The sequence below is a fragment of the Lampris incognitus genome, chromosome 2 (genome assembly GCF_029633865.1).
Source record: "Lampris incognitus isolate fLamInc1 chromosome 2, fLamInc1.hap2, whole genome shotgun sequence".
Taxonomy (NCBI): domain Eukaryota; kingdom Metazoa; phylum Chordata; class Actinopteri; order Lampriformes; family Lampridae; genus Lampris; species Lampris incognitus.
In genome coordinates this window covers 32,705,351-32,731,058 of record NC_079212.1, presented here as the reverse complement: position 1 = coordinate 32,731,058, position 25,708 = coordinate 32,705,351, and the positions used below count along the sequence as shown (strand labels likewise).

Sequence of the window (25,708 nt, the reverse complement as noted above, 5' to 3'; positions counted from 1 at the left end):
TATATGGAGTCTTCCGAAGTAATTCAATAAATTATCCGTGAAAAATGTTGATACTCCCTTTCCTCTATTATACCGAAAGTGAGATATTGGTCCGCTAATTGTTAGGTAGCTAAATCGTCAGGCCTCTCTGGCTTAATGACATAACATTTGCCCAGTTGCCTAGCAATGGTGTTCTCTCAACTTAACCACTTGAATGCCACACGTACCATGTGCTCGGCGTCCCATGTCGAAACCACAAACTCACAAGTCCCATTTTAGGACAATGTGAGTGAACAAGTGCAGGGTCTGCTTCCACTGTGAGTGTGTGTGTGTGTGTGTGTGCGCGTGCGCTCGTATGTGTGTGTGTGAGTGAGTGAGAGAGAGAGAGCGAGAGAGAGAGAAAGAGAAAGAGAGAGGATGTGTCTGTCTGTATACTGCTGATAATGGATAAATCATCTAAGATCCATCTTTTCTGCCTTTAAACCACAATCCATCTGTGTGTGCGCGCTCGTATGTGTGAGTGAGTGAGTGAGTGAGTGAGTGAGTGAGTGAGTGAGAGAGAGAGAGAGAGAGAGAGAGAGAGAGAGAGAGAGAGAGAGAGAGAGAGAGAGAGAGAGAGAGAGAGAGAGAGAGAGAGAGAGAGAGAGAGAGAGAATGTGTCTGTCTGTATACTGCTGATAATGGATAAATCATCTAAGATCCATCTTTTCTACCTTTAAACCACAATTCATCTGTGTGTGTGTGTGTGGTTTGTGTCACAAATCCCCCACTATGTACAACAGCCCTTCTCGTCCTAATACAGCACCTGTATTAGGTTTGTCGTCTGGTGAAAGTCAGGTTTGGGGCTCAAGTTAGCGCTCTTAGAGTACAGGCTGACAACAACTAGACGAATGGTGGTTCGGTGGCCAGTCGAAAGGAAAATGCTACAGAACATGCCATGCTGCTCAAAGTTCACAGATGCCACCACGTCAGACAGCCATGTGGCCAGGCCACCTGTCATTGTGTCATTTGAGTCTTTAAGCAAAACATCTATTAACCTGATAACTCAGCTGTGAGTCACTCTGGATTTGAACCCTGGTTAAATAATGGAAGTTATTCATAACGAAATGAAAATGGGTCAGTTAAATGAGACAAAACTAAATGACGTGTCCTTGATTCTTCTAAAATCACAAAGTTGTGCTGCCAACTCATACCCCTTTCACACTGGCCAATAAACCTGCGAACATCTGCCTTTTTATATTAACCAAAGGCGGACATTAGCGGGTTTTCTGCGGGTTGTGAAAGGGGTATCAGAGGCTCCTCAAGTGTCTGAGAGGAACAATGAAACTTCCACAAGTAACAAAAGCATTTGCTGTTTGGAGGTGTTAGGTCGCCATGGCAACTCACTGGGCTCTACAAAGACAACATGGATGGCTGTAAGAGGAGGTCAATTAACACTTTACAGAGTGATAGTTCTTGGAAGAGAAATTAAGAACACAATCAAATGCAATACTCGTTGGCTGTTTGGGTTTTCACCATTGTTGCAATAACTTCCCATGAGGCACGACATACACAGAATAACAGCAACACTGTCCGAGCTTGGGATTTTGGTTCCAACAGGGGCCCCTCATAAAAGTTGACTCGAGAGGTACAGTAAGAATGAGTGAAGGCATGGGTAAAATAGGATACTATAAAAACAGACACAACCGTGTTCTAGTATATAGTTTTTAGGATAGGTATTAGAATATTGTCCAGCTGTACAGGTTCATATTTCACTAACTTGCAGACCTTTAACAAGACAGGGGAAGACTAATTACAGAAACCAGATTGTGCTGTGTAACGCTAGGGTCTGTAAGATACACATGGCCCTCCATGGCACATGGTTGAGAGCCACTACTCCAGCTCTCTCACACGATCACTGTATGTTGAGAGGAATATTATTGCATGGATGCTAAAATAACCTTTCCCCTGCTGTCACATGCCACACTGTCCCATGTTGACAAACTGCACCCATAGGTTCAGAAACTGTTTCCATTAGCAGTGGAATAATTCATTTAGCAGCACCTTGGGGGGTGCTTACCAAGTGCATTTTCCCAGAACCTTTGGGTGGAGTTAGCAGTGGTGCATACTGCTGATTGGTTGAACGCGATACTAAGAAGCATCACGGATCCAGCAGTAATTTATTAATAACCTTACATTTTAAAACAATCTAATGAATTTTCGCTTTTCCCTGTTTTCCTTATTGTCGCAGTTTTTAAAGTGTCAGGGAAACAGAATCGCTCTTTGGTCTGTACAGCAGTTCCCAGTGCGGATACAGTCACACGATACAGGGCGCAACTGAAAAGATACTCCCAGCTTTCCCCCTCACACACCATGTTACCCAATACGCTTGTCGGATGGACTGAGTTATAAAAGTCAATTCTACTGTTGTTTGCTTCATTGTAAATCTCCCTGAATGATATTATTAGCAAAATATAACCAAAACACAATACAAACGTCGATGCAATGAGAAAGTGTGTTAGCTAAAGCAAATGAAAATCGGTGCTAAGGTGACACTTTACTCACTGGGCACTCCAGAGACAAGGCGAAGGGGCCGAAGCACGCGGAAAGCTCGGAGGGCCTTAACGTCAAAGCCTCCCGGTTTCCCCCCTGACTGACCCCCTGCATCAGCGTCTTTGGTTATTAACTCCAGCACCACACTGAACAACCTGGGTAGGGGAGAGAGAGAGATGTGGGAGAGAGAGGGGGGGTGAAAAGTAGAAATAGGGAGGCATAGGAGAGGCAGGGAGGGAGAAAGAGAGGTAAAAGAGAAAGAGGAAAAGAGGTAATGAGGGGACAGGAGTAGAAACATGCAAGGGATGAGAAGGTAAGAGAGATGAAGGAGGGAGAGAATCGGACAGCAAGAGATAGGATGAGAGCATTGGGGGAAAGAAAGAGAGGTGAGGGTGGAGGGAGAGGGATTTAATGTGAGGGAATAGAAACGAGAGACAGAGGACAAGGGAGTTGGATAGAGAAAGGCAGAGAAAGTACAAAAAACAGAGACAAAAACTGTTATTAAACCTCTTTAGCAGCCAGTGTTTGAGGGCAGAACATGTGTGTCGTTTGTGTCTTGTGTGCGTGCATGTGTGTGTACCAGGTTTTACTACCCTAAAGAGGACCACATGTCTCCATTAGGCTACATAAACCTAAAACCACCTACCTTGTGGAGACATTTTATGGGTCCCCATGAGGAAAAGGGTCTATTTTAGAGTTAGGACTTGGGTTTAGGGTTAAGGTTAGAATTAGAATTAGGATTAGGATTAGGTTAAAGTTAGGGTAAGGGTTAAGGTTAGGCATGTAGTTATGATGGTTAATGTTAGGGTTAAGGGCTAGGGAATGATTGTAGTCAACAAGGGGTCCCCACAAGTATAGGGTGACATGGTGTGTGTGTGCGCGCACAAGTGTATGTGTCCATGTGACAGTGAAGGTATTCTTGCTTTAGCTCTTGTGTATTTACTTAAGAGTTTTTCACACTTCATCCAGTTTACACTGGAAGCCAGGTGGCCCACTAATAAACCATCACCTGCAACATTCAATAAGGCCCCATGTCTGTGTGTGTGTCTCTCCCGGTAGAAAAAAAAAAATCCAAAAAGATAGAAGGGTAAAAAAAGAGAGCTTTATGAAGTACTGGTATTCCTGTGCTTCATTTTCAATGCACCTGCAACTGTTCATTAAATATATTTTATTCAGTTAGACTTTTATTGAAAATGAATTAAGGACACTAGAGCTGTTATGACGAGCAGTAGCTGTTGTTTGTACACATACATCTCTTGATAAACAAATTAGGACATTTTTAATCAGCTTTTCAATGGCTGACCACTCTGTATGAAGGCTAACCATTCAACTGCAGTTGTACAGAGGGAAAGCCAAAGTTGTTCTCTCATTTATCCAACCTATCTAAATTTCAAGTGTCCTGCATTGGAAAGATGATTGCAGGTAAGGGTAATTTCACTGGACAAGAAATTCAAAATTAACTCATGTTCTGTCATGTGTTGTTAATCAGACTTGTTCAACAGAAATTTTAGGTAAGCAAAACAGTATGTGTGCCATCCAGTTTCCTGTCACTGATGAAAACAACCCTTTTTTTTAAGGTTTTACTCTCAGCTGATATGTCCTTCAAGGGTCAATCAACAGTTCAATAAGAATTATTGACCCCATCAGCTTGGTACCCTAAAGAAATGCAGTAATCAGTGTGTGATTGGTGCATGTTTTTTTGCATTTGTGTGGTCATGTGCATGTGTGTGGTTGTATGCTCCCACCTTAAATCTCTTTTCATCAGCATGGTACATGTAGTTGTGTTCATATTCATGCGCAGGTATTGTATTGGTATCACATATATGAGCTTAGACATGTGCGTGTGTGTGTGTTGTGTGTTTGATGTCCATCTCTTAATCCTTCATCTGCCACCCAAATGTCATGGGTTCTTGGAGGTAATTCACATAGGTGCCATGAGTGAGAACATGCATGATTAATCATGTGTGCTAAAGTGTGTTTCTCCCATGTGTGTTTGTCTTTTGAGTAAGGACCTTCATGTTTTTATGCAATTTGTTTTTGTTTTCAACATACGTAGACTGGTACTGACGCGTTATTTTATTTCCACACTATTAAAGAAGAAACGCACTCGACCCTTAGAGTCCCTTGTCTAATTAAGCCTACCTATACATACACATTCTTTCATTATAATGAAGTGTTTCGTCTCATTTGTTTCTAATAAGTAACCAATCTGATGACTCTGATGGCTACGTGGGTGCATATGGCCGGATGTCAGCATCCTCCTTGTCCACAGAAATATACCACTTCAAAAACAGGTTCTTTAGCTCTGCAGGACAAATTCTGAGCACCTCCAACTGCTCAACCTGTTGTATCCTGCACTCAGCGCACCGTGACTGTTATGTTGGCAGCGTAGAGATCAGCCCCATCCAACTGTGATGTGCACTGATATGCATGTACTGTGTGTCATTCTTATGATGTGTCTGGTGATGGTGGGATGATGACGGTGTTGCAGTTATGTTTTTTTTTTTTTTTTTTTTGTACTGGAACTGAGCTGCATTATTGTGTTGTACTAACAGAATGTAGCAGCATTGGCAGTAAGGGCATTAAAGCATTTGGTTTGAGTTGTATTAAATCAAACTGAAGGGAATTGAACTTAATTATTTAACATGGTGAGAAAGCGGCAGCCTGTCAGGTGATACTCTATTATTTTAATGAGGAGTTTGACAAATAAAAGGTGAAATGCCTGCTTCAAACTGCTCGTGTGCATGCATGTAAGGAGGGTGTATGTGTGTGTGTGCCAAAATACATACAAGACAAAGCATGACAGCACATGTGAATGAACACGAGGCCATGTATGTGAGACGTTTTTGTGTGTGTCTGTATGTTGTTTGTGTGTGTGTGTGTGGGGGGGGCAAGGAGAATATGTTCATGGAAGAATGTGTTAGTGGAGAAAAATTATCACCAAGGAAAAACAAACCTTTATATTTCTGTGTGCAAGTGTGTGTATGTGTGTGTTTAAATTTAACAAGAGGTTTTAAAGCTACAATCCTGGCCATCTACATGCAGACACATTTCCTTTTGGATATCTTCTATATCTGTCATATTTAAGACAATAGCTAACCCATGAATATGCAAATCATGAATGCTTTTGTAGTCGGTCATTATGGGGGAAATTATACAGCGCATTGCATTTTACATCCTTGACATGGTAGGAAATTGAGTTGGCAGAAGACAGGTTGCAACAAGTTTAACAAGGTACCAACAGAAACCCCACCCAACATCACGATATTCAATACTTTAAGAATCAATACTTTGTTGCCATACAACCTATTTGTAGGGAATTTGCCTAGGTATGCTCATGACAGAACAACACTCACAGCATAACTCATAATAAAACACAACATATAACCCCCACACTATAAGACATTATGTACATCCATGGATGTAAGATCTAGTGTAAAATAAGAATATTAAAAATACCGTACAAAATGGCATAAAATACAGTAGTGGTTAGTGCTTTGCTTTTGTAAAGTGTTGATGCACAATTGGGGGAGCCATTTAGTAACTGGATGGTTCTGCAGTAAGTGCTGTTGAGGAAACCAGCTGTCTTAGTTTTGATGGCCCCAAGTCTTTTTCCTGCGGGGAGAGTTATTAAGAAGGGGTTAGCAAGAGTGTGTGGAGTCCTGTAGTATTCTTAGACCTTTACACTTAATGCAGGTCTCGTAGATGTAAGAGATGGGGGTGAGTTTGCAGCTGATGATTTTTGAGACAATTCTGTCCAGCTGCTTCCTCTGCTAAGCTGTGGAGTTGTCATACCACACAGATATCCAAAAGGTGAGAACACTTTCTATTGCAGTTCTGCAGCATCCCCTTTCTAGGCACCCCAAACTTTTTGAGCGGGAGCAGGAAAAACAGTCTTCGGTGAGCTTTTTTGATGATGCAGATCAAGTTGACATGCCATTTCAGAGAGGAGGAGATTGTTGTTCCAAGAAACTTAAAGCTTTCTACTCTTTCCACCTCTAGACCATTGATGGTCAGTGGCAGGAGAGTCTTCCCATCTCTCTGAAAGTCAACTGCCAGCTCTTCATTTTTGGAGACGTTCCGTTCCAAGTTGTAGAGAGCACCAGTCAATCAGAGTCAAGACCACATTTCTGTCGGTTGATTCATTAACTGTCACATGAGATCAGCCCTACCACTGTTGTGTCATCAGCAAGTTTAAAATTTTAACAGAGTCACAATGTGAAATACAGTCATTCGTGTACAATGAATAAAGGAGAGGTGATAGTATGCAACCCTAAGGGACACCAGTGTTTATGTACCGGGTTTTAGAGAGCCTGTTGTTAATTTTGACTACTTGTGTTCTATGCTGTATGAAGTAAAATATCCAATGACATAAAGAGTGACTGACTCCTAGTCCTAGTTGCCATAACTTATCAAAAAGTTTTGTAGGTAAGATCATATTAAAAGCAGAGCTGGAGTCTACAAAGAGAACCCATGCATAAGTGGCAGGAGCTTCTAAGAGCTGCAGGATGGAATGGAAACAGAAGGACATAGCATCCTCTGCAGACCCATTTGCCCTGTATGTAAACTGGTAGGGGTCTAAGCTGGCTGTGTTGGATAGGCGTTTACATACTAACAGGTGACAGGTATGTAATTATTCAGGCAACTGATGTTGGATTTTTTTTAGGTACAGGGATTATGACAGCGGATTTAAAACATGCAGGAACTTAGTATTCCTTGAGAGACCTGTTAAAAATATCAGAGAACACAGTAGCAAGTTCATCTGTACAACATTATAGGGTAGCAGAGGATACAAGATCAGGGTCTGCTGCTTTCCAGCTGTTCTGTCTCTGCAGCAGGTTCCTCACCTCATACTCCTCTACTACAAAGGGGGGAGTTAGGGAACTGGCCACTATTGGCTGTCTTATTAGGCTTTGATTGTTGTCAAAGAAACAATACAATTCACTGAGTCTGCCAGGCAGCTTGGGGGGGGTCATCATTGACTACTGAAACAGTGGTTTTATAGTTAGTTATCTGTTTAAGGCCTTGCTATACACCCTTGCCATCACTGGCCTTGAGTTTGTTTCCCAACTTGCATTTGTAGTCAGCCTTAGCTTTTATTTTATTTTTTTAAATGTATTTCTGATTTTTCCCTTTTTTTCCCAATTTAGTGGCCAATCGATCCCTATTTTAGTTCAAACTCCCACGCTCGTACTGTATGCATTCACCAACTGCATCTCTCCGGCCGGCAGTCTCGAAGGAGACACCTCGCCACTTCCGTGACAAGGCGAATCCAGGCCGAACCACTGCGTTTTCCGACACACACAGAGACGCATTCATGTGATGAACACAAGCCGACTGCACCCCCCTCCCAAAGACAGCACTGCCAATTATTGCCGCTTCATCGAGTCTGGCCATAGTCGGATCTGATGAGACCGGGGCGCGAACCCCAGTCCCCAGTGGGCAACTGCATCAACCCAAAGCCGATGCTTAGACCGCTACACCACCGTGGACAGCCTTAGCTTTTATGACAGCTCTTTGAAAATCGTATTTGGTGACCTTATACAATTCCCTGTCTTCACCCTTAAAGGCATTATGCTTATTTTTCCATAATTGTTTTATCTCTCTGTTGAACCATGGTGTATTGTTGCTGTATATAATCACAGACTTAGATGGAACACACACATACATTTTGAGAGAAGTTAATGTAGGAAGTTACCACATCAGTATATTCATAAAGATCATAACATGACTCTCTGAAAACAGAACAAGCAATGTTGTCCAGACAGTCCCTTAGTCTACCCATTGCCTGGGAAGATCATTGTTTTACCATTTTAGTCATTGGTTTAACAGATTTCAGTTTCTGGCAGTAAACAGGGATGAGAAGGATCAAATTATGGTCTGACTGCCCAAGGAGGGCCCAAGCTACAGCATGAAAGGCATTAGCAATAGTACTTTATCATACCTGGTGGGCACATGAATCTGCTGTTTAAACCTTGGCAGTGTCCTCTTCAAGTTAACTTGGTTAAAATCTCCGAGTCCCAGCACCGCCGAGTTTGGGTGGGAGTTTTCCAATTCCATGATGTGGGCTGATAGCTGCTGAGCTGCCTCAGTAGCTGCTGCTTATGGAGATATGTAAACAGCAACTAATATGACAGAAGTGAAATTTATTGGCAGGCAGAATGGTCTGCATTTAATAGTGAGTGTCTCCAACACCATAGAGCAGGCCTGTGAGATCAATGTTGTGTCTACGCACCACCTCTGGTTGACATAGAAACACGGACCTCCACATTTCTTCTTGTGTGAAGCCTCGGTGCGATTGGCTCGGTGTAGAGAGAGACCCTCCTGGTCTAGTTCTGAGTCCGGGACGCCCGCGTTCAGCCAGGTTTTGGTGAAACACAGTCGGCAATATCCTGTCTGCTGTCGATAACGATGGCCAAATCATCATGCTTATTAACCAGGGAGCATACATTAGAAAGTAAAATACTCGACAGTGGGGAGTGATGTTTCCATCTTCTAAGTTGAACCAGAGCACCAGCTTTTTGCCACGCTTCCTTGGGCATAGCTGGTCTTTGGCGCTAGCGTTAGCTCCTTCTGTGCTAGCCCTGGTATCCATGGATCTGACAAAAAAGTCACCTGAATAAATAGCGAAAGCACAGGTTCCACCATTTTTTGGGGGCTGTAGAGATGGTGGTAACACAACAGCATTGTGTATTCTGTTTAACTGTTTCATATGGAGTGGCTGCTCAAACACAGCTGAAATTAACAGTTTTCATAGTTTTCAGTAAGTGAAACAAAAAAGACAACATTCAGGATTGTAGTTTTAACTGTACAATAAGATTTAAGTTTTGAAGTTTAAATACGAATGTTTGAGGGGATTAAATTGTTTTTTGATACATAAATTCCATGATAAGTTTTAAGATTTCTATGATATTGGGGCTTTATAATGTATGTGAGTTTGTGCATCATTCCTTTGTGTTGACTCACCCCACAATAACAATGACAAAGTCCAACATGTTCCAGCCATTTCGGACATAGGAGTTTTGGTGCATGACCAGACCGTAGGCAATGATCTTCAGAAACGTCTCAATAGTGAAAATGATCAGGAAGGCATATTCTACTGTCTCCTGCAGAAAGAAAGAAAGAAAGAAAGAAAGAAAGAAAGAAAGAAAGAAAGAAAGAAAGAAAAAGAAGTTTGCTTTTTCAGACATTATAATATCATGTTTCACATATTCAAGTTTCTGTAGACATGATGGTAATCTTATAGAAATAACAGCAAGGCCAGCATGTTGGTTAGTCGTGAGGAAAAAGAAGTTAGCATGGCAAAAAGAAAAAAGTACAGCAACCAAAGTAGGCAATTTTGGGCGTGGTTGAAAAAGTGCTGTAGACCATTCTGACTGGCTGTCTTATGCTCGCGTTTTGCAGTTAAGGCGGTCCTCGCCGACTGAAGCCACAGGGGGCCGATAATCGATTATCCTCTTGTGTGAAAGAGCTCCTTAAAACTCGAGATTCTGTGGCCCACGCTGAGTCCCGATTAGTCTTTGCAAGCCTATTTTTTAAGCATGTTTGATTTTGTAAAGACTGCGCCCCATACTGTGAATGTGCAACAGACTGAAATCAGAGACCGGCTCTGGTAACAGCCAATGAGCTTGGAGCTTTGGAGCATAAACGGAAGGATGTGCAGCACTTTATCGACAATAAATCTTACTAGCGCACACAAGGAAAAAACATTTAATTACAATGGTCAAGACAATGGCTGTTGTAGCCGCCTTCACTCTTTATGTGGAGTATATGTAACCGTATTTATATAATATATATGTAACCGTATATGTATTGACCCTTTGACTGGTTAGCCGCAGTCGCCTGTGGTGCGGGCTATCTGGGTTACGGCACCAAATGTAACCGGTGGTGTCTCGCGTGCGTTGTGTTTGATAAATTGGCCCAGATCAGGATATCTTTGGCGGCAATCTCCGTTTATTCTCTACTACTACTACTTTCGGCTGCTCCCGTTTGGGGTTGCCACAGCGGATCATCCATTGCCATCTCTTCCTGTCCTCTGCGTCTTCCACTGTCACGCCAGCCACCTGCATGTAAACCTCCTTAAACCTTCCTCTTTTCCTCTTCCCTAAACAAAATCCTCCGGTCAATAGCGACATATTCTCTTCAGCCCCTCTCTCATGTACAACACAAAAGGGCGATAATGTTGCAGTCAATACATTAAGATATATAAAACATACCTGACAAAGTTTAAAAAAAGAACCAAAATCATCCGGTCAATAGCGACATATAGTACTCTTCAGACCCAACACAAATTAAATGGCACAGGAATATGTTAGCATGCTACACTGTAAATTTAAGCTAGCAAGTAATTTACAGAAAGACAGTGTCGCTTACCGCTCTCGTACAACACAAAAACTGAGAGATGAAGGCGGGACGCATAATTTATAGAGGGGGATCCACAGAAGTGACAGTGGGGGAACAGGAATTAAACAAGCGTTTGTGGTGACCCACATCTATATAACTAGAGACATTCACCTAAGAGGACGGTGTACCTTTAAGGGAAGAGGCGAGGGGTCAGATAATGGCTTCCGCTTCCGGTTGGGAGTTCAGTGTCGTTGTCGAATGTATGACATGCAAAGTTGGAGCTAGTAAACTACCTCGACTACGTCTACTCTCACGTCTCCTGTCTCGTTGTTTTCTAACTCCACATTGGTGACCCCGACGTGATCGAACTACTAATACGAGTATGTCTGACAACGACGACGCCGGTGCTAACAACATGGCTATTGCTAACGCTAGCATTTACACCGCTACTGTGAAGTTACCCGACTTTTGGCAACATAATCCACGGCCGTGGTTTCAACATGTGGAAGCCCAGTTCCAGCTGAGAGGGATAACGCAGGATGCAACGCAGTACTTCCACGTAGTGGCGGCGTTAGACGCATCGACAACGGCGCGAGCAATGACACTGTTGGAAGCTCCGTCAGCTGCTGGCAAGTACGATGCTATAAAGACATTCCTCCTGAAACTATTCGAACTGTCGGAGCTGGAGAAGGCAGACCGTTTACTGTCCCTGAATGGCCTCGGCGACGGCAAACCGTCTGAGTTAATGGAAAAAATGCTGTCTGTGCTGGGATCGGCTGATCCGGCCTTTCTTTTCACACACATTTTTCTGAGGCAGCTACCCGCACCTGTACGCACAGCACTGGCCAGTTCTCCTCTCGCCGCCTCCAAGGACTACCGTTCTCTGGCTGCTGAAGCAGACAGGGTTTTCCTGGCCAACCGGCAACAGTTTGTGCATGCCCTGCTACCCCACAAGACCGCCCCACCACCACCTGTGTACGACTATATGGACACCGCGGCTGCGGTGACAGCCCGCCGCCAAGGTTGCCAGGTTTGGGGCAAAAGCAAAACAGTGTCGCAAACCCTGCAGTTACAGGGTTCAGGGAAACGCCAAGGCCGGCGCTCGTTAACGGCTATGGGCGCCGGTCGTGACTGCAAGCTGTTGTTCATCAGAGACTCCTTGTCGGGCCGGCGGCTGCTGGTTGACTCTGGCGCTCAACGCAGCATACTACCAGCACAAGCTGTGGACACGATGACCGACAGTCACGGCCCCCAGATGGACGCCGCCAACGGCACGTCCATTCGGACGTACGGTATCAGACATGTGGACGTGTGTTTTGGCGGCCGACGTTTCGGCTGGGACTTTGTGATGGCTGCTGTATCCACCCCGCTCCTAGGTGCGGATTTCCTCTGTGCTTTCAACCTGCTGGTGGATGTTAAAAACTGTCGCGTGATTGATGCCGTCTCTTTTGCGTCATACCCCTGCACGCTTGGGGGCGCTGGAGCGCTGTGCCTCGCTAACACACTCTCCACCGGGGATCCATACCAACGCCTGCTCGCAAATTTCCCCGAGCTCACCACACCCACCTTCTCCTCGGCGGTGGCCAAGCACGGCGTGGAACATCATGTCACCACAGTGGGCCCCCCAGTTTACGCCCTGGCCCGACGCCTCGACTCGGCCAAGCTCGCAATAGCCAGGGAGGAGTTTTTGACTATGGAGCGCCTCGGCATTGTCCGCCGTTCTGACAGCCCGTGGGCTTCCCCTCTTCACATGGTTACTAAGGCCGACGGGGGTTGGCGCCCGTGCGGGGACTACCGTCGCCTAAACAATGCCACGACCCCCGACCGGTACCCCATACCGCACATACAAGATTTCTCTACCCACCTGGCGGGCGCTGCCATCTATTGCAAAATCGACTTAGTGCGGGGGTATCACCAAGTGCCGGTCCACCCACTGGATGTCCCCAAAACGGCTGTCATCACACCCTTTGGGCTCTTTGAGTTTTTACGTATGCCTTTCGGCCTTAAAGGGGCGGCGCAGACGTTTCAGCGCCTTATGGATTCTGTGCTCCGTGACATGCCATTTTTGTTTGTGTACTTAGACGACATCCTCGTGGCCAGCGCGTCGGCGGAGGAACACATGACGCACCTCAGACAGCTGTTCGACAGGCTCAGCGAACACGGCCTCATCATCAACCCAGCTAAGTGTCAGTTCGGGGAGTCGTCCATCACCTTCCTCGGGCACCACATCACTCCACAGGGGGCCGTTCCCCTCCCTGCCAGGGTTGAGGCTGTCACCATGTTCTCCCGCCCCCGCACTGTACAGTCGCTGCAGGAATTCCTGGGCATGGTGAACTTTTATAACCGTTTCCTGCCCCGTGCCGCCCACATCATGCATCCCCTGTATGAGGCCCTGCGGGGTAAGAAGTCTAAGGCTGAGCTGGACTGGTCTTCGGGGATGGACGAGGCTTTTGTGGCCGCCAAGACCGCGCTGGCCAACGCTGCGCTGCTAGCTCACCCATCGCCTGCCGCCCCCATAGCCCTTACAACGGATGCCTCCGACTACGCCGTGGGGGGGGGGGGGGGGGGGGCTGGAAGCCGTTGGCGTTCTTCAGTAAACAACTCCGTGAGAGCGAGCGCAAATACAGCACCTTTGATAGGGAACTACTGGGTCTCTTCCTCGCAACCAGACACTTTAGGTTCCTATTGGAGGGCCGACAGTTCACCGCTTTCGTGGACCACAAACCGCTGACGTTCTGTATGGCCAAAACCTCAGAACCGTGGTCTGGGCGTCAGCAGCGCCATCTCGCGGCGGTTTCCGAGTTTACCACGGACATACAACACGTGTCGGGCAAGGATAACTTCGCCGCCGACTGCCTTTCACGGGCGGTTGTTAACGCCGTTCACTTGGGACTCGACTACGCCGCTATGGCAGCGGACCAAGCCAAGGACACGACCGTTCAAGACTACCGGTCGACCCCTACGGCGCTACGGCTGGAGGACGTGACGTTCGATGCGGCCAACACCACCCTCCTCTGTGACATCTCCACCGGTCAACCGCGCCCCCTGGTGCCTACTTCCTGGCGGCGCCGAGTTTTCGACACCGTCCACGGCCTTTCCCACCCGGGAGTGAAGGCCTCGACCAAGCTGGTGAGCGTCAAGTTCGTTTGGCCTGGGCTCCGTAAGGATGTTAGAGCCTGGGTCGGCTCGTGTGTGGCGTGCCAACGCGCCACTGTGCACCGCCATACCAATGCCCCTTTGGCGCCGTTTGTGGTTCCAGAGAGGCGGTTTGACCACGTCAATGTTGACCTGGTGGGTCCCCTGCCCCCCTCCCGTGGTTATACGTTCCTCCTCACTATTGTGGACAGGGCCACCAGGTGGCCAGAGGCTATTCCCTTGTCCTCCACGACGGCAGCAGAGGTAGCACGGGCGTTCATCGGCTGCTGGGTGGCCCGTTTCGGCACGCCGGGTGACATCACAAGCGACCGGGGCTCCCAGTTTACCTCGGAGCTCTGGACAGCGGTCGCTGAGCACCTGGGGGTGAAGATCCACCGCACTACGGCGTACAACCCGCAGAGCAACGGACTTTGTGAGCGGTTCCATCGGGACATGAAAGCTGCTCTGCGGGCAAGCCTCACTGGCTGCGACTGGATGGACCGGCTCCCATGGGTCATGCTCGGCCTGCGTTCGGCCCCGAAGGAAGACCTCCGGACCTCCTCCGCTGAGCTGGTGTATGGCCAGCCCCTGCGGGTTCCGGGGGAGTTTCTTCCGGATGCTACAGCTCCCTGGTCGGCCGCCTCTCACCTCAGTGCGTCCCGGAGCGCTGCCGGTGCCTTCGCTCCCGTTCCGATGTCTCAACACTGCCTCCCCCGGTCCTACGTCCCCAAGGATCTGCCATCGGCGAGGTACGTCTTCATTAGGCACGACAGCCATCGGTCCCCGCTGCAGCCCCCATACGACGGGCCCTTCCGCGTCCTGGAGGCGGGGGATAAGAACTTTGTGGTGGACATGGGGGGCAGGCCGGAGCGGGTCGCTATAGACCGTCTCAAGCCCGCTCACTTGGACATTGGGGAGCCAATGCCATTGGCCCTACCCCCGCGGCGGGGACGCCCTCCTAGGTCGGCCCCGGCACCTGCCTCTGTTCCTGCTTCAGCCCCGCCTATGGCCCGGGTTTCGGCCCCATCTGTTTCCCCTCCTGTGAAGCGCAGCCGTTATGGCCGCAGGGTCCGCCCCCCGACTCGTCACCTGTTTTCCCCGTGACTTTGCACTATGTCATTGACTGTTCTGTTGTAGAGTCTATTTTTATGTTCATGACTTGCGCTTTTGCTGTTTTGCATTGTTTTGTGTAGGTGAATTCTGGGGGGGCCTGTGTGGTGACCCACATCTATATAACTAGAGACATTCACCTAAGAGGACGGTGTACCTTTAAGGGAAGAGGCGAGGGGTCAGATAATGACTTCCGCTTCCGGTTGGGAGTTCAGTGTCGTTGTCGAATGTATGACATGCAAAGTTGGAGCTAGTAAACTACCTCGACTACGTCTACTCTCACGTCTCCTGTCTCGTTGTTTTCTAACTCCACACGTTCCGCATATTGACTGGAGGTCAACATGCATGTCAGGTTAACAACAGTTTAGTAACTATACACAGATTATTGTGTAATTATAATACCACATATTACGATGGTATAAATGACTGTTACATATATAATCTTTCTCAAGCCATGTCTTCTTCAATGCGGGACATTTTGATCTTTTGTTTTTGTTGAGTTTGAAGCAAAGTGACAGCTGTGAAAACGATTCTAAAACCTAATTGTTCACGCAGGGTATTTGTTTATTTAGTTGACCGTTGACCGGCACTTAGACGAGAGCGCTATAGGCCCGTTTCACAATGACGTCAATTAACTTCCGCCTTTCCGCGAAGCAGGTTATCTTCACTTCCGTTTGCGCCGTAAACGACTCATGGATGTAGAGATGACTTCTGAAAATGCAGGAATGCTCAACCTGAAGTAATTCGAAAGGTAACGTTAAGACTAGCTAATCATATGTAACAAATATGATTGGTATTCCTAGTTTGTGGTTCCGGGGAGCAATTAGAGTGTGACACAAGCCGCGAGTGACGCTGGCTAGAGATGAAAGTAACTGAACTGTATGACCTAAGGATTTCTGTTAATAAAGTGTCAAGTAAGCAAGTAGAGCTTTAACAGTCCATTCGATCGGGTTAAGTAAAGAACGGAACAGAATGAAACATGGTGGCAGCGGTGTCAACCGTTTTAGTTGCCGTTTGATGTGGACGAGTGTAGCAGTGCAGCTAGCTAGCTAATTAGCTTTGAAGAGTCGATTGGCTCACCGCCCAACGCAACGGCGGAACGAAAAAGGGAAGAAAAAAAAACAGCTGACGTCGCGATGGAAGGACTGAAACCTCCATCAATGCTTGCTTTGGACTCCAACAACTTAGCAAAGGCATGGAAGAGTTGGAAGGGGGAGCTTACTCTGTACACGGACCTTACCATGCCCGATGCAGAGGAAAGTACAAGAGTCAAGCTATTCTACTATCTCATAGGAGAGCGTGGGAGAGAGCTGTTGAACACTCTGGCAGGTGACAGGACGTCAGCGAAGAGAACAGTGAGCTCAATGGTGGCGCTGTTTGACGGACACTAATCCAAAGGTAAACGAGACTGTTGAGAGATACAGGTTTTTTATGAGAAACCAAGGATTAACAGAAAACGTTGACAAATACGCCACAGACTTGAGAATGCTAGCCAGCAGTTGTAATTTTGGAGACATTAAAGACTCGCTAATAAGAGACCGGATTGTGTGTGGCACAAATAGCTCTGCAATGAGGGAGAGATTATTCAGGGAAGAGAATCTGACACTTGAAAAATGTCTGCAAATATGTAGAGCTACAGAGCTGTCAAAAGAGAACAGCAAAACACTGCAAGGACAGATAGTAGAGGAAGTGCATGCCCTGAAACAGACAGCCATGAAAAGCAAAGAAAACAAGATCTGCTGTAAGTTTTGTGGTAAAACACATGAGAGAAGCAAAAACAAATGCCCGTCTTTTGGAAAAAAATGTGTAAGAAGTGTGGGAAAGAAAATCACTTTGCTTTACTATGCAAATCAAGAGCAGAGAACATCAGGAAATATAAGCCAGTGCATGTTGTCTCAGAGCAGGACAGTGACACATATGAGGACATTATGACTGTAACAGAGGAGACTTTAAACCAAGTAGAACGGAGTCACAGCAAAGGCCAACAACTCTATGCAGCAATGATGATAGGAAAGAAACTAGTTAACTTCCAGATAGACTGTGGTGCTACCTGCAATGTGATTCCAGTACATCTCCTAAACACAGACACACAGCTGGAGCACACAGAGAAAGTTCTAACCAGGCTTAGTCCACTGGGTAAATGTAAGATCAAGGTCAGAAACAATAAATTGTACAGACAGGAATTTCAAGTGGTTGACCAGAAAGGCAGAATTCCTTTACTGGGCAGGAAGGCCAGCGAACCCATGAAGTTAATAAAGGTACAGTATGAAAATATCCTGGCCATCGACAGCATAGTGAAAAAAGAACTGAGTCATGTAACATGTGAGGAGAGATGTGGCAGACACATGACGATGGAGAAAGTCAAAACAGAGTTCGAAGATGTGTTCACTGGGGATGGCTGTTTGGAGGGGGAATATCACATTGCAATAGACAACAGTATACCAACAGTGAAACTGCCAAAATGCAGAGTGGCAGTTGCTATGACGGCACCTCTTAAAGAGGAACTCAAGTCTCTGGACAAAAGAGGGATTTTCACACCAGTAGAGCGGCGCACAGACTGGATAAGTAGTATGGTCTCAGTGACAAAACCGAATGGGAAGCCAAGAATCTGTATAGACCCAAAGCCACTGAATACAGCACTTAAAAGGAGCCATTTTCCCTTACCTACGATAGATGACATCCTCCCAGAGATATCAAAGGCAAAAATATTCACACTTTGTGATGTAAAGCACGGCTTTTGGCATGTCAAATTAGAGGAAGAGTCAAGCTACCTAACCACATTCTTCACCCCATTTAGCCGGTACCGTTGGCTGAGAATGCCGATGGGTATAAGTCCAGCACCAGAAGTCTTCCAAAGGAAGCTCATGCAGGCGCTTGAGGGCTTGCCTGGAGTATACATCATAGCGGATGATGTGTTGATCACAGGTGAAGGGGCGACACAGGAGGAGGCAAACCAGGACCACAACGAGAAACTGAGACGCTTTCTGACCAGGTGCAGAGAGCGAAACATCAAACTGAACATAGACAAATTCAAGCTACGATGACCGAAAGTACCCTACATTGGAAACCTCCTGATGACTGAGGGACTGCGGATTGACCCAGGAAAAGTACGTGCAGTCAGGGAGATGCCGAGGCTGACCGATGTAAAGGGGCTACAGAGACTGGTGGGTATGGTAAACTACTGTCAAAATTCTATGATCACCTGTCAGATGACTGTGAGATTTTGAGACAACTCACACACAAAGAGAACATGTGGGAATGGACAGATGTACAGGAAGAAGCATTTCAGAGGCTGAAAGACAAAATAGCCAATGCACCGGTTCTGAAATACTACAACCAGAATGACGAGTTAATGCTACAGTGTGATGCATCAGAAACAGGACTGGGAGCAGCCCTGACACAGAGAAGTAAACCAGTAGCATACGGTAGTAGGGCACTCACACCTACTGAGAGGGGATATGCCCAAATCGAGAAAGAATGCTTGGCAATAGTGTTTGGGATGGAAATGTTTCACCAATATACCTATGGCAGACAGGTGACTGTACAGAGCGACCATAAGCCGCTGGAGAATATTCACAGTAAGCCACTTCTCAGTGCACCAAAGAGGCTGCAGCGGATGCTACTGAGGCTGCAAAAGTATGACATCAGAGTGATCTACGTACCAGGCCGAGTTATGTTGCTGGCAGATATGCTGAGTAGGGCATACTTACCAGAGAGCACTAAGGGAGAAATTGAGACAGAGTTGGAGACTGTGAACATGGTTAACTACCTTCCCATCTCTACAGAGAGACTGAGCTCAATTAGATCTGCTACTAAAGAGGACAAAGTTACAGAGGGTGATAAACATGATTCTGACAGGGTGGCCACAAAACAAAAGTGACATCCCAGCAGACATCTAGCACTACCACTCATTCCAGGATGAACTGAGTTTTCAGGATGGCATAGTATTCAGGGAGAGACAGCAGTGATACCTGATGCACTCAGGGCTGATATCACTCATCGTATCCACTCCTCCCATCTTTGAGTGGAAGGATGTCTCAGGAGAGCGAGGGGAAGTGTATACTGGCAAGAAATTAATGAGCACATAAAGACTTTCATCTCCAAATATGATATATGCAGGTCAGTAGACCCTAAGCAACAAAGAGAGACACTACACCCTCATGATATGGCATACAGGCCTTGGGCCAAGTTAGGGACAGACCTGTTTTCCTTTAATAACAAAGACTACTTGATAACTGTAGACTACTACTACAACTTTTGGGAGCTACATTATCTACCAGACACTAAGAGTAGCACAGTGATCAGAAAGCTAAAGGCCCACTTTGCACGACAGGGGATACCAGATGTTGTCATTTCGGACAATGGACCGCAATATGTGTGTCAGGAGTTTCAGCGATTCAGTCAAATGTGGGAGTTTGAACACAGGACATCCTCACCTGGATATGCCCAGAGCAATGGTAAAGCTGAGTCAGCTGTAAAAACAGCCAAGCATATCATGCTGAAAGCTATGGCTGCAAGACAGGATCCATACTTGGCTATACTGGACCATTGCAACACACCAAGCCAAGGTCTTAACATCAGCCCAGCACAGAGACTACTGAATAGGAGGACAAGGACCCTTCTTCCTACCACAGACACTCTGTTGGAGCCGGTGATAATGGACAACACACAAGCACTGATGCACAACAGACAGAGACAAGAGAAGTACTACAATCGCACAGCAAAGGACTTGGACCCTCTTAAAAAAGGTGACAGTGTGAGAGTTCAACCTTTTGAACCACATAAGGTCTGGAGAGTGGCAAAGGTGATAAAAGCAATGGGCCACAGATCGTATGAGGTGGAGCTGGAGTCAGGAGGTGTTCTGAGAAGGAATCTTCGTCATCTCAGACGCAACCACTGCACATCTGCCATGTCTACACAGATAGGGACTGAGAGACACACACCAAGAGTGGAAGATGTAGATCGGAGTCAAGCAGGGGACCAACACACTATCACTACAAGGTCGGGTTGTCAGATTATCAGACCTTGCTACCTGAAAGACTTTACTCAGTGATAAGAATGTGGGTTTGGGACTCTTGCAAAGACTGAGAATAGTGTAAGTTTTGGTTGAAAAAAAAAAAGGAAAAGAAAAGAAGGAAAGAGATGTGGAAGTGGAATGTTTATACAGTTTAAAATGTTTAGTTATGGATATATGAATAGATACTGTTGTTAATAATTATTATTATTATAAGAATACAGAGTATAATGTTAGGGTATAAATTTAGTTATTTACGAGTGATATGTTGATTGATTTATTCACTGATGTGTTGATAACATAATTCTTTTGTTTATTGATAATATGGACCACTTAGAGTAAATGATGTGTTGACTAAGGGACTTTACTTCAAAGAAAAAAAGAAAAGATGTAACAAATAGGATTGTTATTCCTAGTCTGTGGTTCCGGGGAGCAATTAGAGTGTGACACAGACCACGAGTGACGCTGGCTAGAGATGAAAGTAACTGAACTGTATGACCAAAGGATTTCTGTTAATAAAGTGATAAGTAAGCAAGTAAAGCTTTAACCGTCCATTCTATCGGGTTAAGTAAAGAACGGAACAGAATGAAACATCAGTCATATGATTATGACTATGATTCTGTCTGTGTCTGTCTGTCTTTCTTTAAAGTATTTTTCTGACTATCTATCTATTTATATCTGTCTGTCTGTCTGTCTGTCAGTCTGACCATCTGTCTATCTATCTGTCTATCTATCTATCTATCTATCTATCTATCTATCTATCTATCTATCTATCTATCTATCTATCTATCTATCTATCTATCTATCTATCTATCTATCTGTCTACTGTCTGTCTGTCTGTCTGTCTATCTATCTATTTTTCATAATACTGCAGGTCTTATGACACAGAGCATGACAGACATATTTTAGTTTTCGTCTCTGAATGGTCGACAGAAGGATCATATTTGTTCCAAGTTGCTGTAGCGCACTTTCATTTGTTCGTTTTTCTATCCAACATATTGTCAGCAAACAGAGGCAAAACCATGTTTCAGCGGCATTGATTTTCTTTTCATCTATTTTAGGCAAAGTCCATCCTTCACTTCCGTATATCATGACTGGCCATACGACTGTTTGTAGTATCTTCATTTTCAGATTGGTTGAGATGGCGCAATCTTTCCATGAGTTATTTAGTTGAATTCAAGATCTCTCGCTCTCTCTCAAGATGTCTCTCTCTCTCTCTCTCTCTCTCTCTCTCTCTCTCTCTCTCTCTCTCTCTCTCTCTCTCTCTCTCTCTCTCTCTCTCTCTCTCTCTCTCTCTCTCTCTCTCTCTCTCAAGATCTCCCTTTTTTTCTGACTAAGATTTAAAGTTATTGCCTTTAACATAAGTTATTTAGCATAATCAAATAGGTACTGTTCGATGAAGAATTTGTAGCCTTTGTCGAGTTTGGACTGTTTGGTTAATGCAAATGTTTCGGCAATCTGTGGTACATCATCTAGCCATATTTCAGGCAGGTTTGTAAGCGACTGTGTAAACTCCATAGTCCATCCGGAAGTTAGCATACCCTGCAAGGAGTCAGAGCGGAAGTTCTCTGATGTCATGTGAAAAGGGCCTATTAAAAGTCTGCTGGTTGTTTTGCTCTTCTCCTGCACTCTGTTTTTGACTTCCTCTTTGAGCTGAGGTGCTTCCACAGGTCGTGAAGAATCTGGTGAGTGAGTCTTCAAGTGTGAAACCGTCAATCTGATGACCAGTCGCCTAGTGTGAATAGCCTCAAGATGACAGGAAAGACCAATCATTAAAACCAGTCTTTAAGTCTGAACAGCCTGTATCGGCAAAGACTGGTTCAGTCGCCAAATGTAGAACTGCCTTTACAAACACTGTCAGTGGTGCTGCTCATCAACACTTGCTGCCCTGAGATCAGATCGCTGGCACAAATTCAGCATCTTACATCCTGCATCATTCTTACTGTTTATGTAATCAGGGAAGTTGACTAAGGACACTTCGTTATGGCGATCCCTGTGTTGGTAGGCAACAGAATAGACCGCCACGCCACCCGGACGCCCACCACACTTAAGACCAACATGCCCATGGGCGCACAGTTGGGTGCAAGTACATTTATTTAACTACATCTATTTAAACAACGTGGGTGCTGGGAGGGAAAATGACAACTGCGTCGGTCGGAAACTAGCCATGGTACTTGCTTTGCGCCGGGTAGGGATGGGTAAGATAGGGCCCTCAGTGACTTAAGCATCATTAGACCTATCTTTTGTGACTCACAAGCAGGATTCATCAGGTATAGTTAAGTGGAGTGTCTACAAAAGGTGAGAAAGAGTTTGAGGTGAGAGACAGCAGGGCTATTGGAACGAATTTAGGGAGTTGAATATAAATCGAACAATAAAAATAATAATACTAATCGAATGCTGAAATTACTATTCGAATGTGTATTTTTTTATTTCTTATAAATGTGTTGGCTAATGTTAGTGAATCTCGCCCTTCTCGCCGCTTGTCTAGATGGTTACCCTAGATTTGTGAAACTTATACACTTGCACTTGATTCAGCACAGTAGCGCTTCACAAGTAAGCATGGTCACACATGCACGAAATGTATGTAATTAAATGACACACGTGAAATTTGCTTGCAATTTTTACATGCCATGACACTGCATTGATCGGTTTATTTGCGTTTTCTTGGAGCGGTGCACTACACTATTATGCACCGTCAACCCAATTACAGTATGAGTGTATCTGGGGGAAAAAGTAATTATCACTGGGCTAGAAACAAGATCAAAACTATTCAGTCACATGAACTGTTGGATTATCAGGAGGTTTCCATGGTAACCCTGTGTATGGCTGTGCTGGTAAAACAGATCCCTGTATTTGGCAATGTTTCTCCAATATCAGTCCACACACACAAAAACACATACAATCTCTTTATAACATTTACACTCTTAATTCGTTCTCCTTCCCTACCACTTTCTTGCTGAGTCTCTCACTGAGATGCACGTTCTGGCTGCTTCCCTCCATCTCTCTCTCTCTCTCTCTCTCTCTCTCTCTCTCTCTCTCTCTCTCTCTCTCTCTCTCTCTCTCTCTCTCTCTCTCTCTCTCTCTCTCTCTCTCTCTCTGTACATTATATTATCTGTCCCTTCTATCTCTTCACCACACAAGTTCTCTCTCTGTTATATAAATGGGTAATGAATTGGTAGTAGAATTTAAGGCCTACTAAGCACCATTGTTGTTCATGTATCTGAGGATTTTGGTCACACACACATGCACACATGCACACACACACACACACACACACACACACATTCACAGAAGACAATAGTAATAAGCACATTGAGACTATAAACACACGCACATGCACAAACAAATATAAACTTGTACTTGATCGGACATACACTCAGATGCATTGAAACAAATTAACACAAAAACATGCACACACAAAGAGCCAACTGCAGTGATACACACATTCAAACTGCAGCATAAATGGTAGCAAGCCAGTTTCACACAGGGATTGTTGACTTAAGCATCTGTGTTGGTTTAGAATGCAGTCATGATAAGGAGGTAAGGATGGCTCAGCATAAAAAACAGTATGCTACAGCAAATAACCCCCTTTACCCTGCACCTAAACTACATTGGTACTACAGTGATGCCAAAATATTTCCCCTCTGAGGATTAGAACTAAAATGATCAGTAATTGATCAACAGAAAACTAAAGGATTATAATTTTGGTGATCGATTCCTCATTTTAGTGATTTATCAAGTAAAAATACCATATATTTGCTGGTTACAGCTACATAAATTCTGAGGTTTGCCAGACTTTCTCCAATTAATACAATTGTTTTGGCTGCTGGTCACACTAAGTAAACAGATTTACAACCTTGAGAACCTGTGAGGGGCATCCATTGTTATTTTGACATTTTATAGACTAAATTCTGAATTGGTTATTCAAGGAATCAATAGATTAACTGATAATGGAAATAATTGTTAGTTGCAACCCCGCTGAGGATTTTTTTAAAAATTTTGGTATACTTTATTAATCCCGTGGGGCAATCCTTTCTCTTTATTTAACCCTTCCTAGCTGTGTAGCTAGGAGCCGCCCGATGACCAACTCCAGTTCTTCTTTCCATTGCCTCGGTCAGGGGCACAGACAGGAGTATTAACCCTAACATGCATGTCTTTTTGATTATAGGAGAACCGGAGCACCCGGAGGAAACCCACCGCAGACAAGGGGAGAACATGCAAACTCCACACAGAGGACGGCCTGGGATGACCCCTAAGGTTGGACCACCTTCTTGCTGTGAAGTAACAGTGCTAACCACTGGGCCACCATCAAGGGTGGCGGAACTGGGGGGGATGGAGGGGACAAGTCCCCCTCAATGTGGGGGGGATGCGAAAAAGTCCCCCAATAAACAAGAACATCCACAACTAGATATATGCATAAATATATATATATATATATATATATATATATATATATATATTTATATACATACATACACACACACACACATACGTATATATACATATATGTGTGTGTGTGTATTTTTTCTTTAAAGATAAACATGTCGCTCCTGAGGTTGAAACATATGCATTTAATTAAATGCATTTTTGCTAACTCCCTTTCAAAGCTAGTCAATGAGCGGTGCGAAGGCTAACTTTAGCTAGCAAAGACATTGTGACAGTCACACGCAAATAAATACTAAAGGTTATAATGTTAATACAGAACGGGTTACATTAACCTTATTGTGAATACAATGTTTTGTATAGATAGCATTTACATTCATTTCAGAGTACTGTGTTTTGAAAGTTTGGTAACTTCATAATGTGTTTCTAAGCTGTTGGGTAACTTTGCTACCTAGTTAGGCTTAATATGAGAAATGAAAACGTTGCATACAGTACAGCAACCTGACCTTACAAGGCTGTACTGCATTTACAGTATGTATTACAGGCAGGTTAAATGCATATTTTGTTGCACTTTATTTGTCACAGCCTCTCGCCCTTGACATCAAAGCGTTCGCCCTTAACACCTGCTGACCCCCCCTGTCAAAGCCTCTCTCCCTTGACTTCAAAGCAATCAGCCTCTCGCCCTTGACATCAAAGCGTTCGCCCCTGACACCAGCTGGCCATCAAAGCAGTCAGCCGCTCTCCCTCGACATCAAAGCGATCATCACCCTTAAAAAGCTTCCACTGTGGTCCAGTCTTCGCTGGAACGTCGCCTTTCATGGACTTCTGCCTGCCTGCCTACCTGCCACTGAGCCGACTCCTGCTCTACCCCTGAGATCGGTTACTTCAATAAGACTTGATTCTTCCCTTACCTGGTTGTCCTGTCTGCTTTTGGGTTCTTTCCTGATACGTGACTGTATGTTCCAGCCACTATGGACCCAGCAGACCACTCCACCACAGACCTGGCCACGGTCTGCCAGGCTGTAGCCAACCAGGAATCGGTCCTCGGCCAGCACAGCCAGGTGCTACAGGGGATGGCTGACACCCTCCGTGGGCTCAGCTCAAAGATCTCCGGAATCCAGACCCAACTTAGTGCCTCCGCTAGCCCGGGATCCGCCCCTCCAGCTCCGCCACCCCCAGCGCCATCAACTTCGGCTAAGGAACCATGGGTTG

General features: G+C 45.3%; 1 protein-coding gene across 1 annotated transcript in view; it reads right to left on the bottom strand.

Moving 5' to 3' along the window:
• The window catches only part of cacna1db (calcium channel, voltage-dependent, L type, alpha 1D subunit, b), a 212,252-nt gene that overhangs the window by 137,093 nt on the left and 49,451 nt on the right, over nt 1-25,708 (bottom strand). Inside the window, exons 4-5 of the mRNA XM_056275518.1 lie at nt 9,478-9,617; nt 2,524-2,666 (exon numbers count right to left, since the gene is read on the bottom strand). Of these exons, the coding sequence (XP_056131493.1) occupies nt 2,524-2,666; nt 9,478-9,617 (283 nt within the window). The remainder of the gene's footprint in view (nt 1-2,523; nt 2,667-9,477; nt 9,618-25,708) is intronic.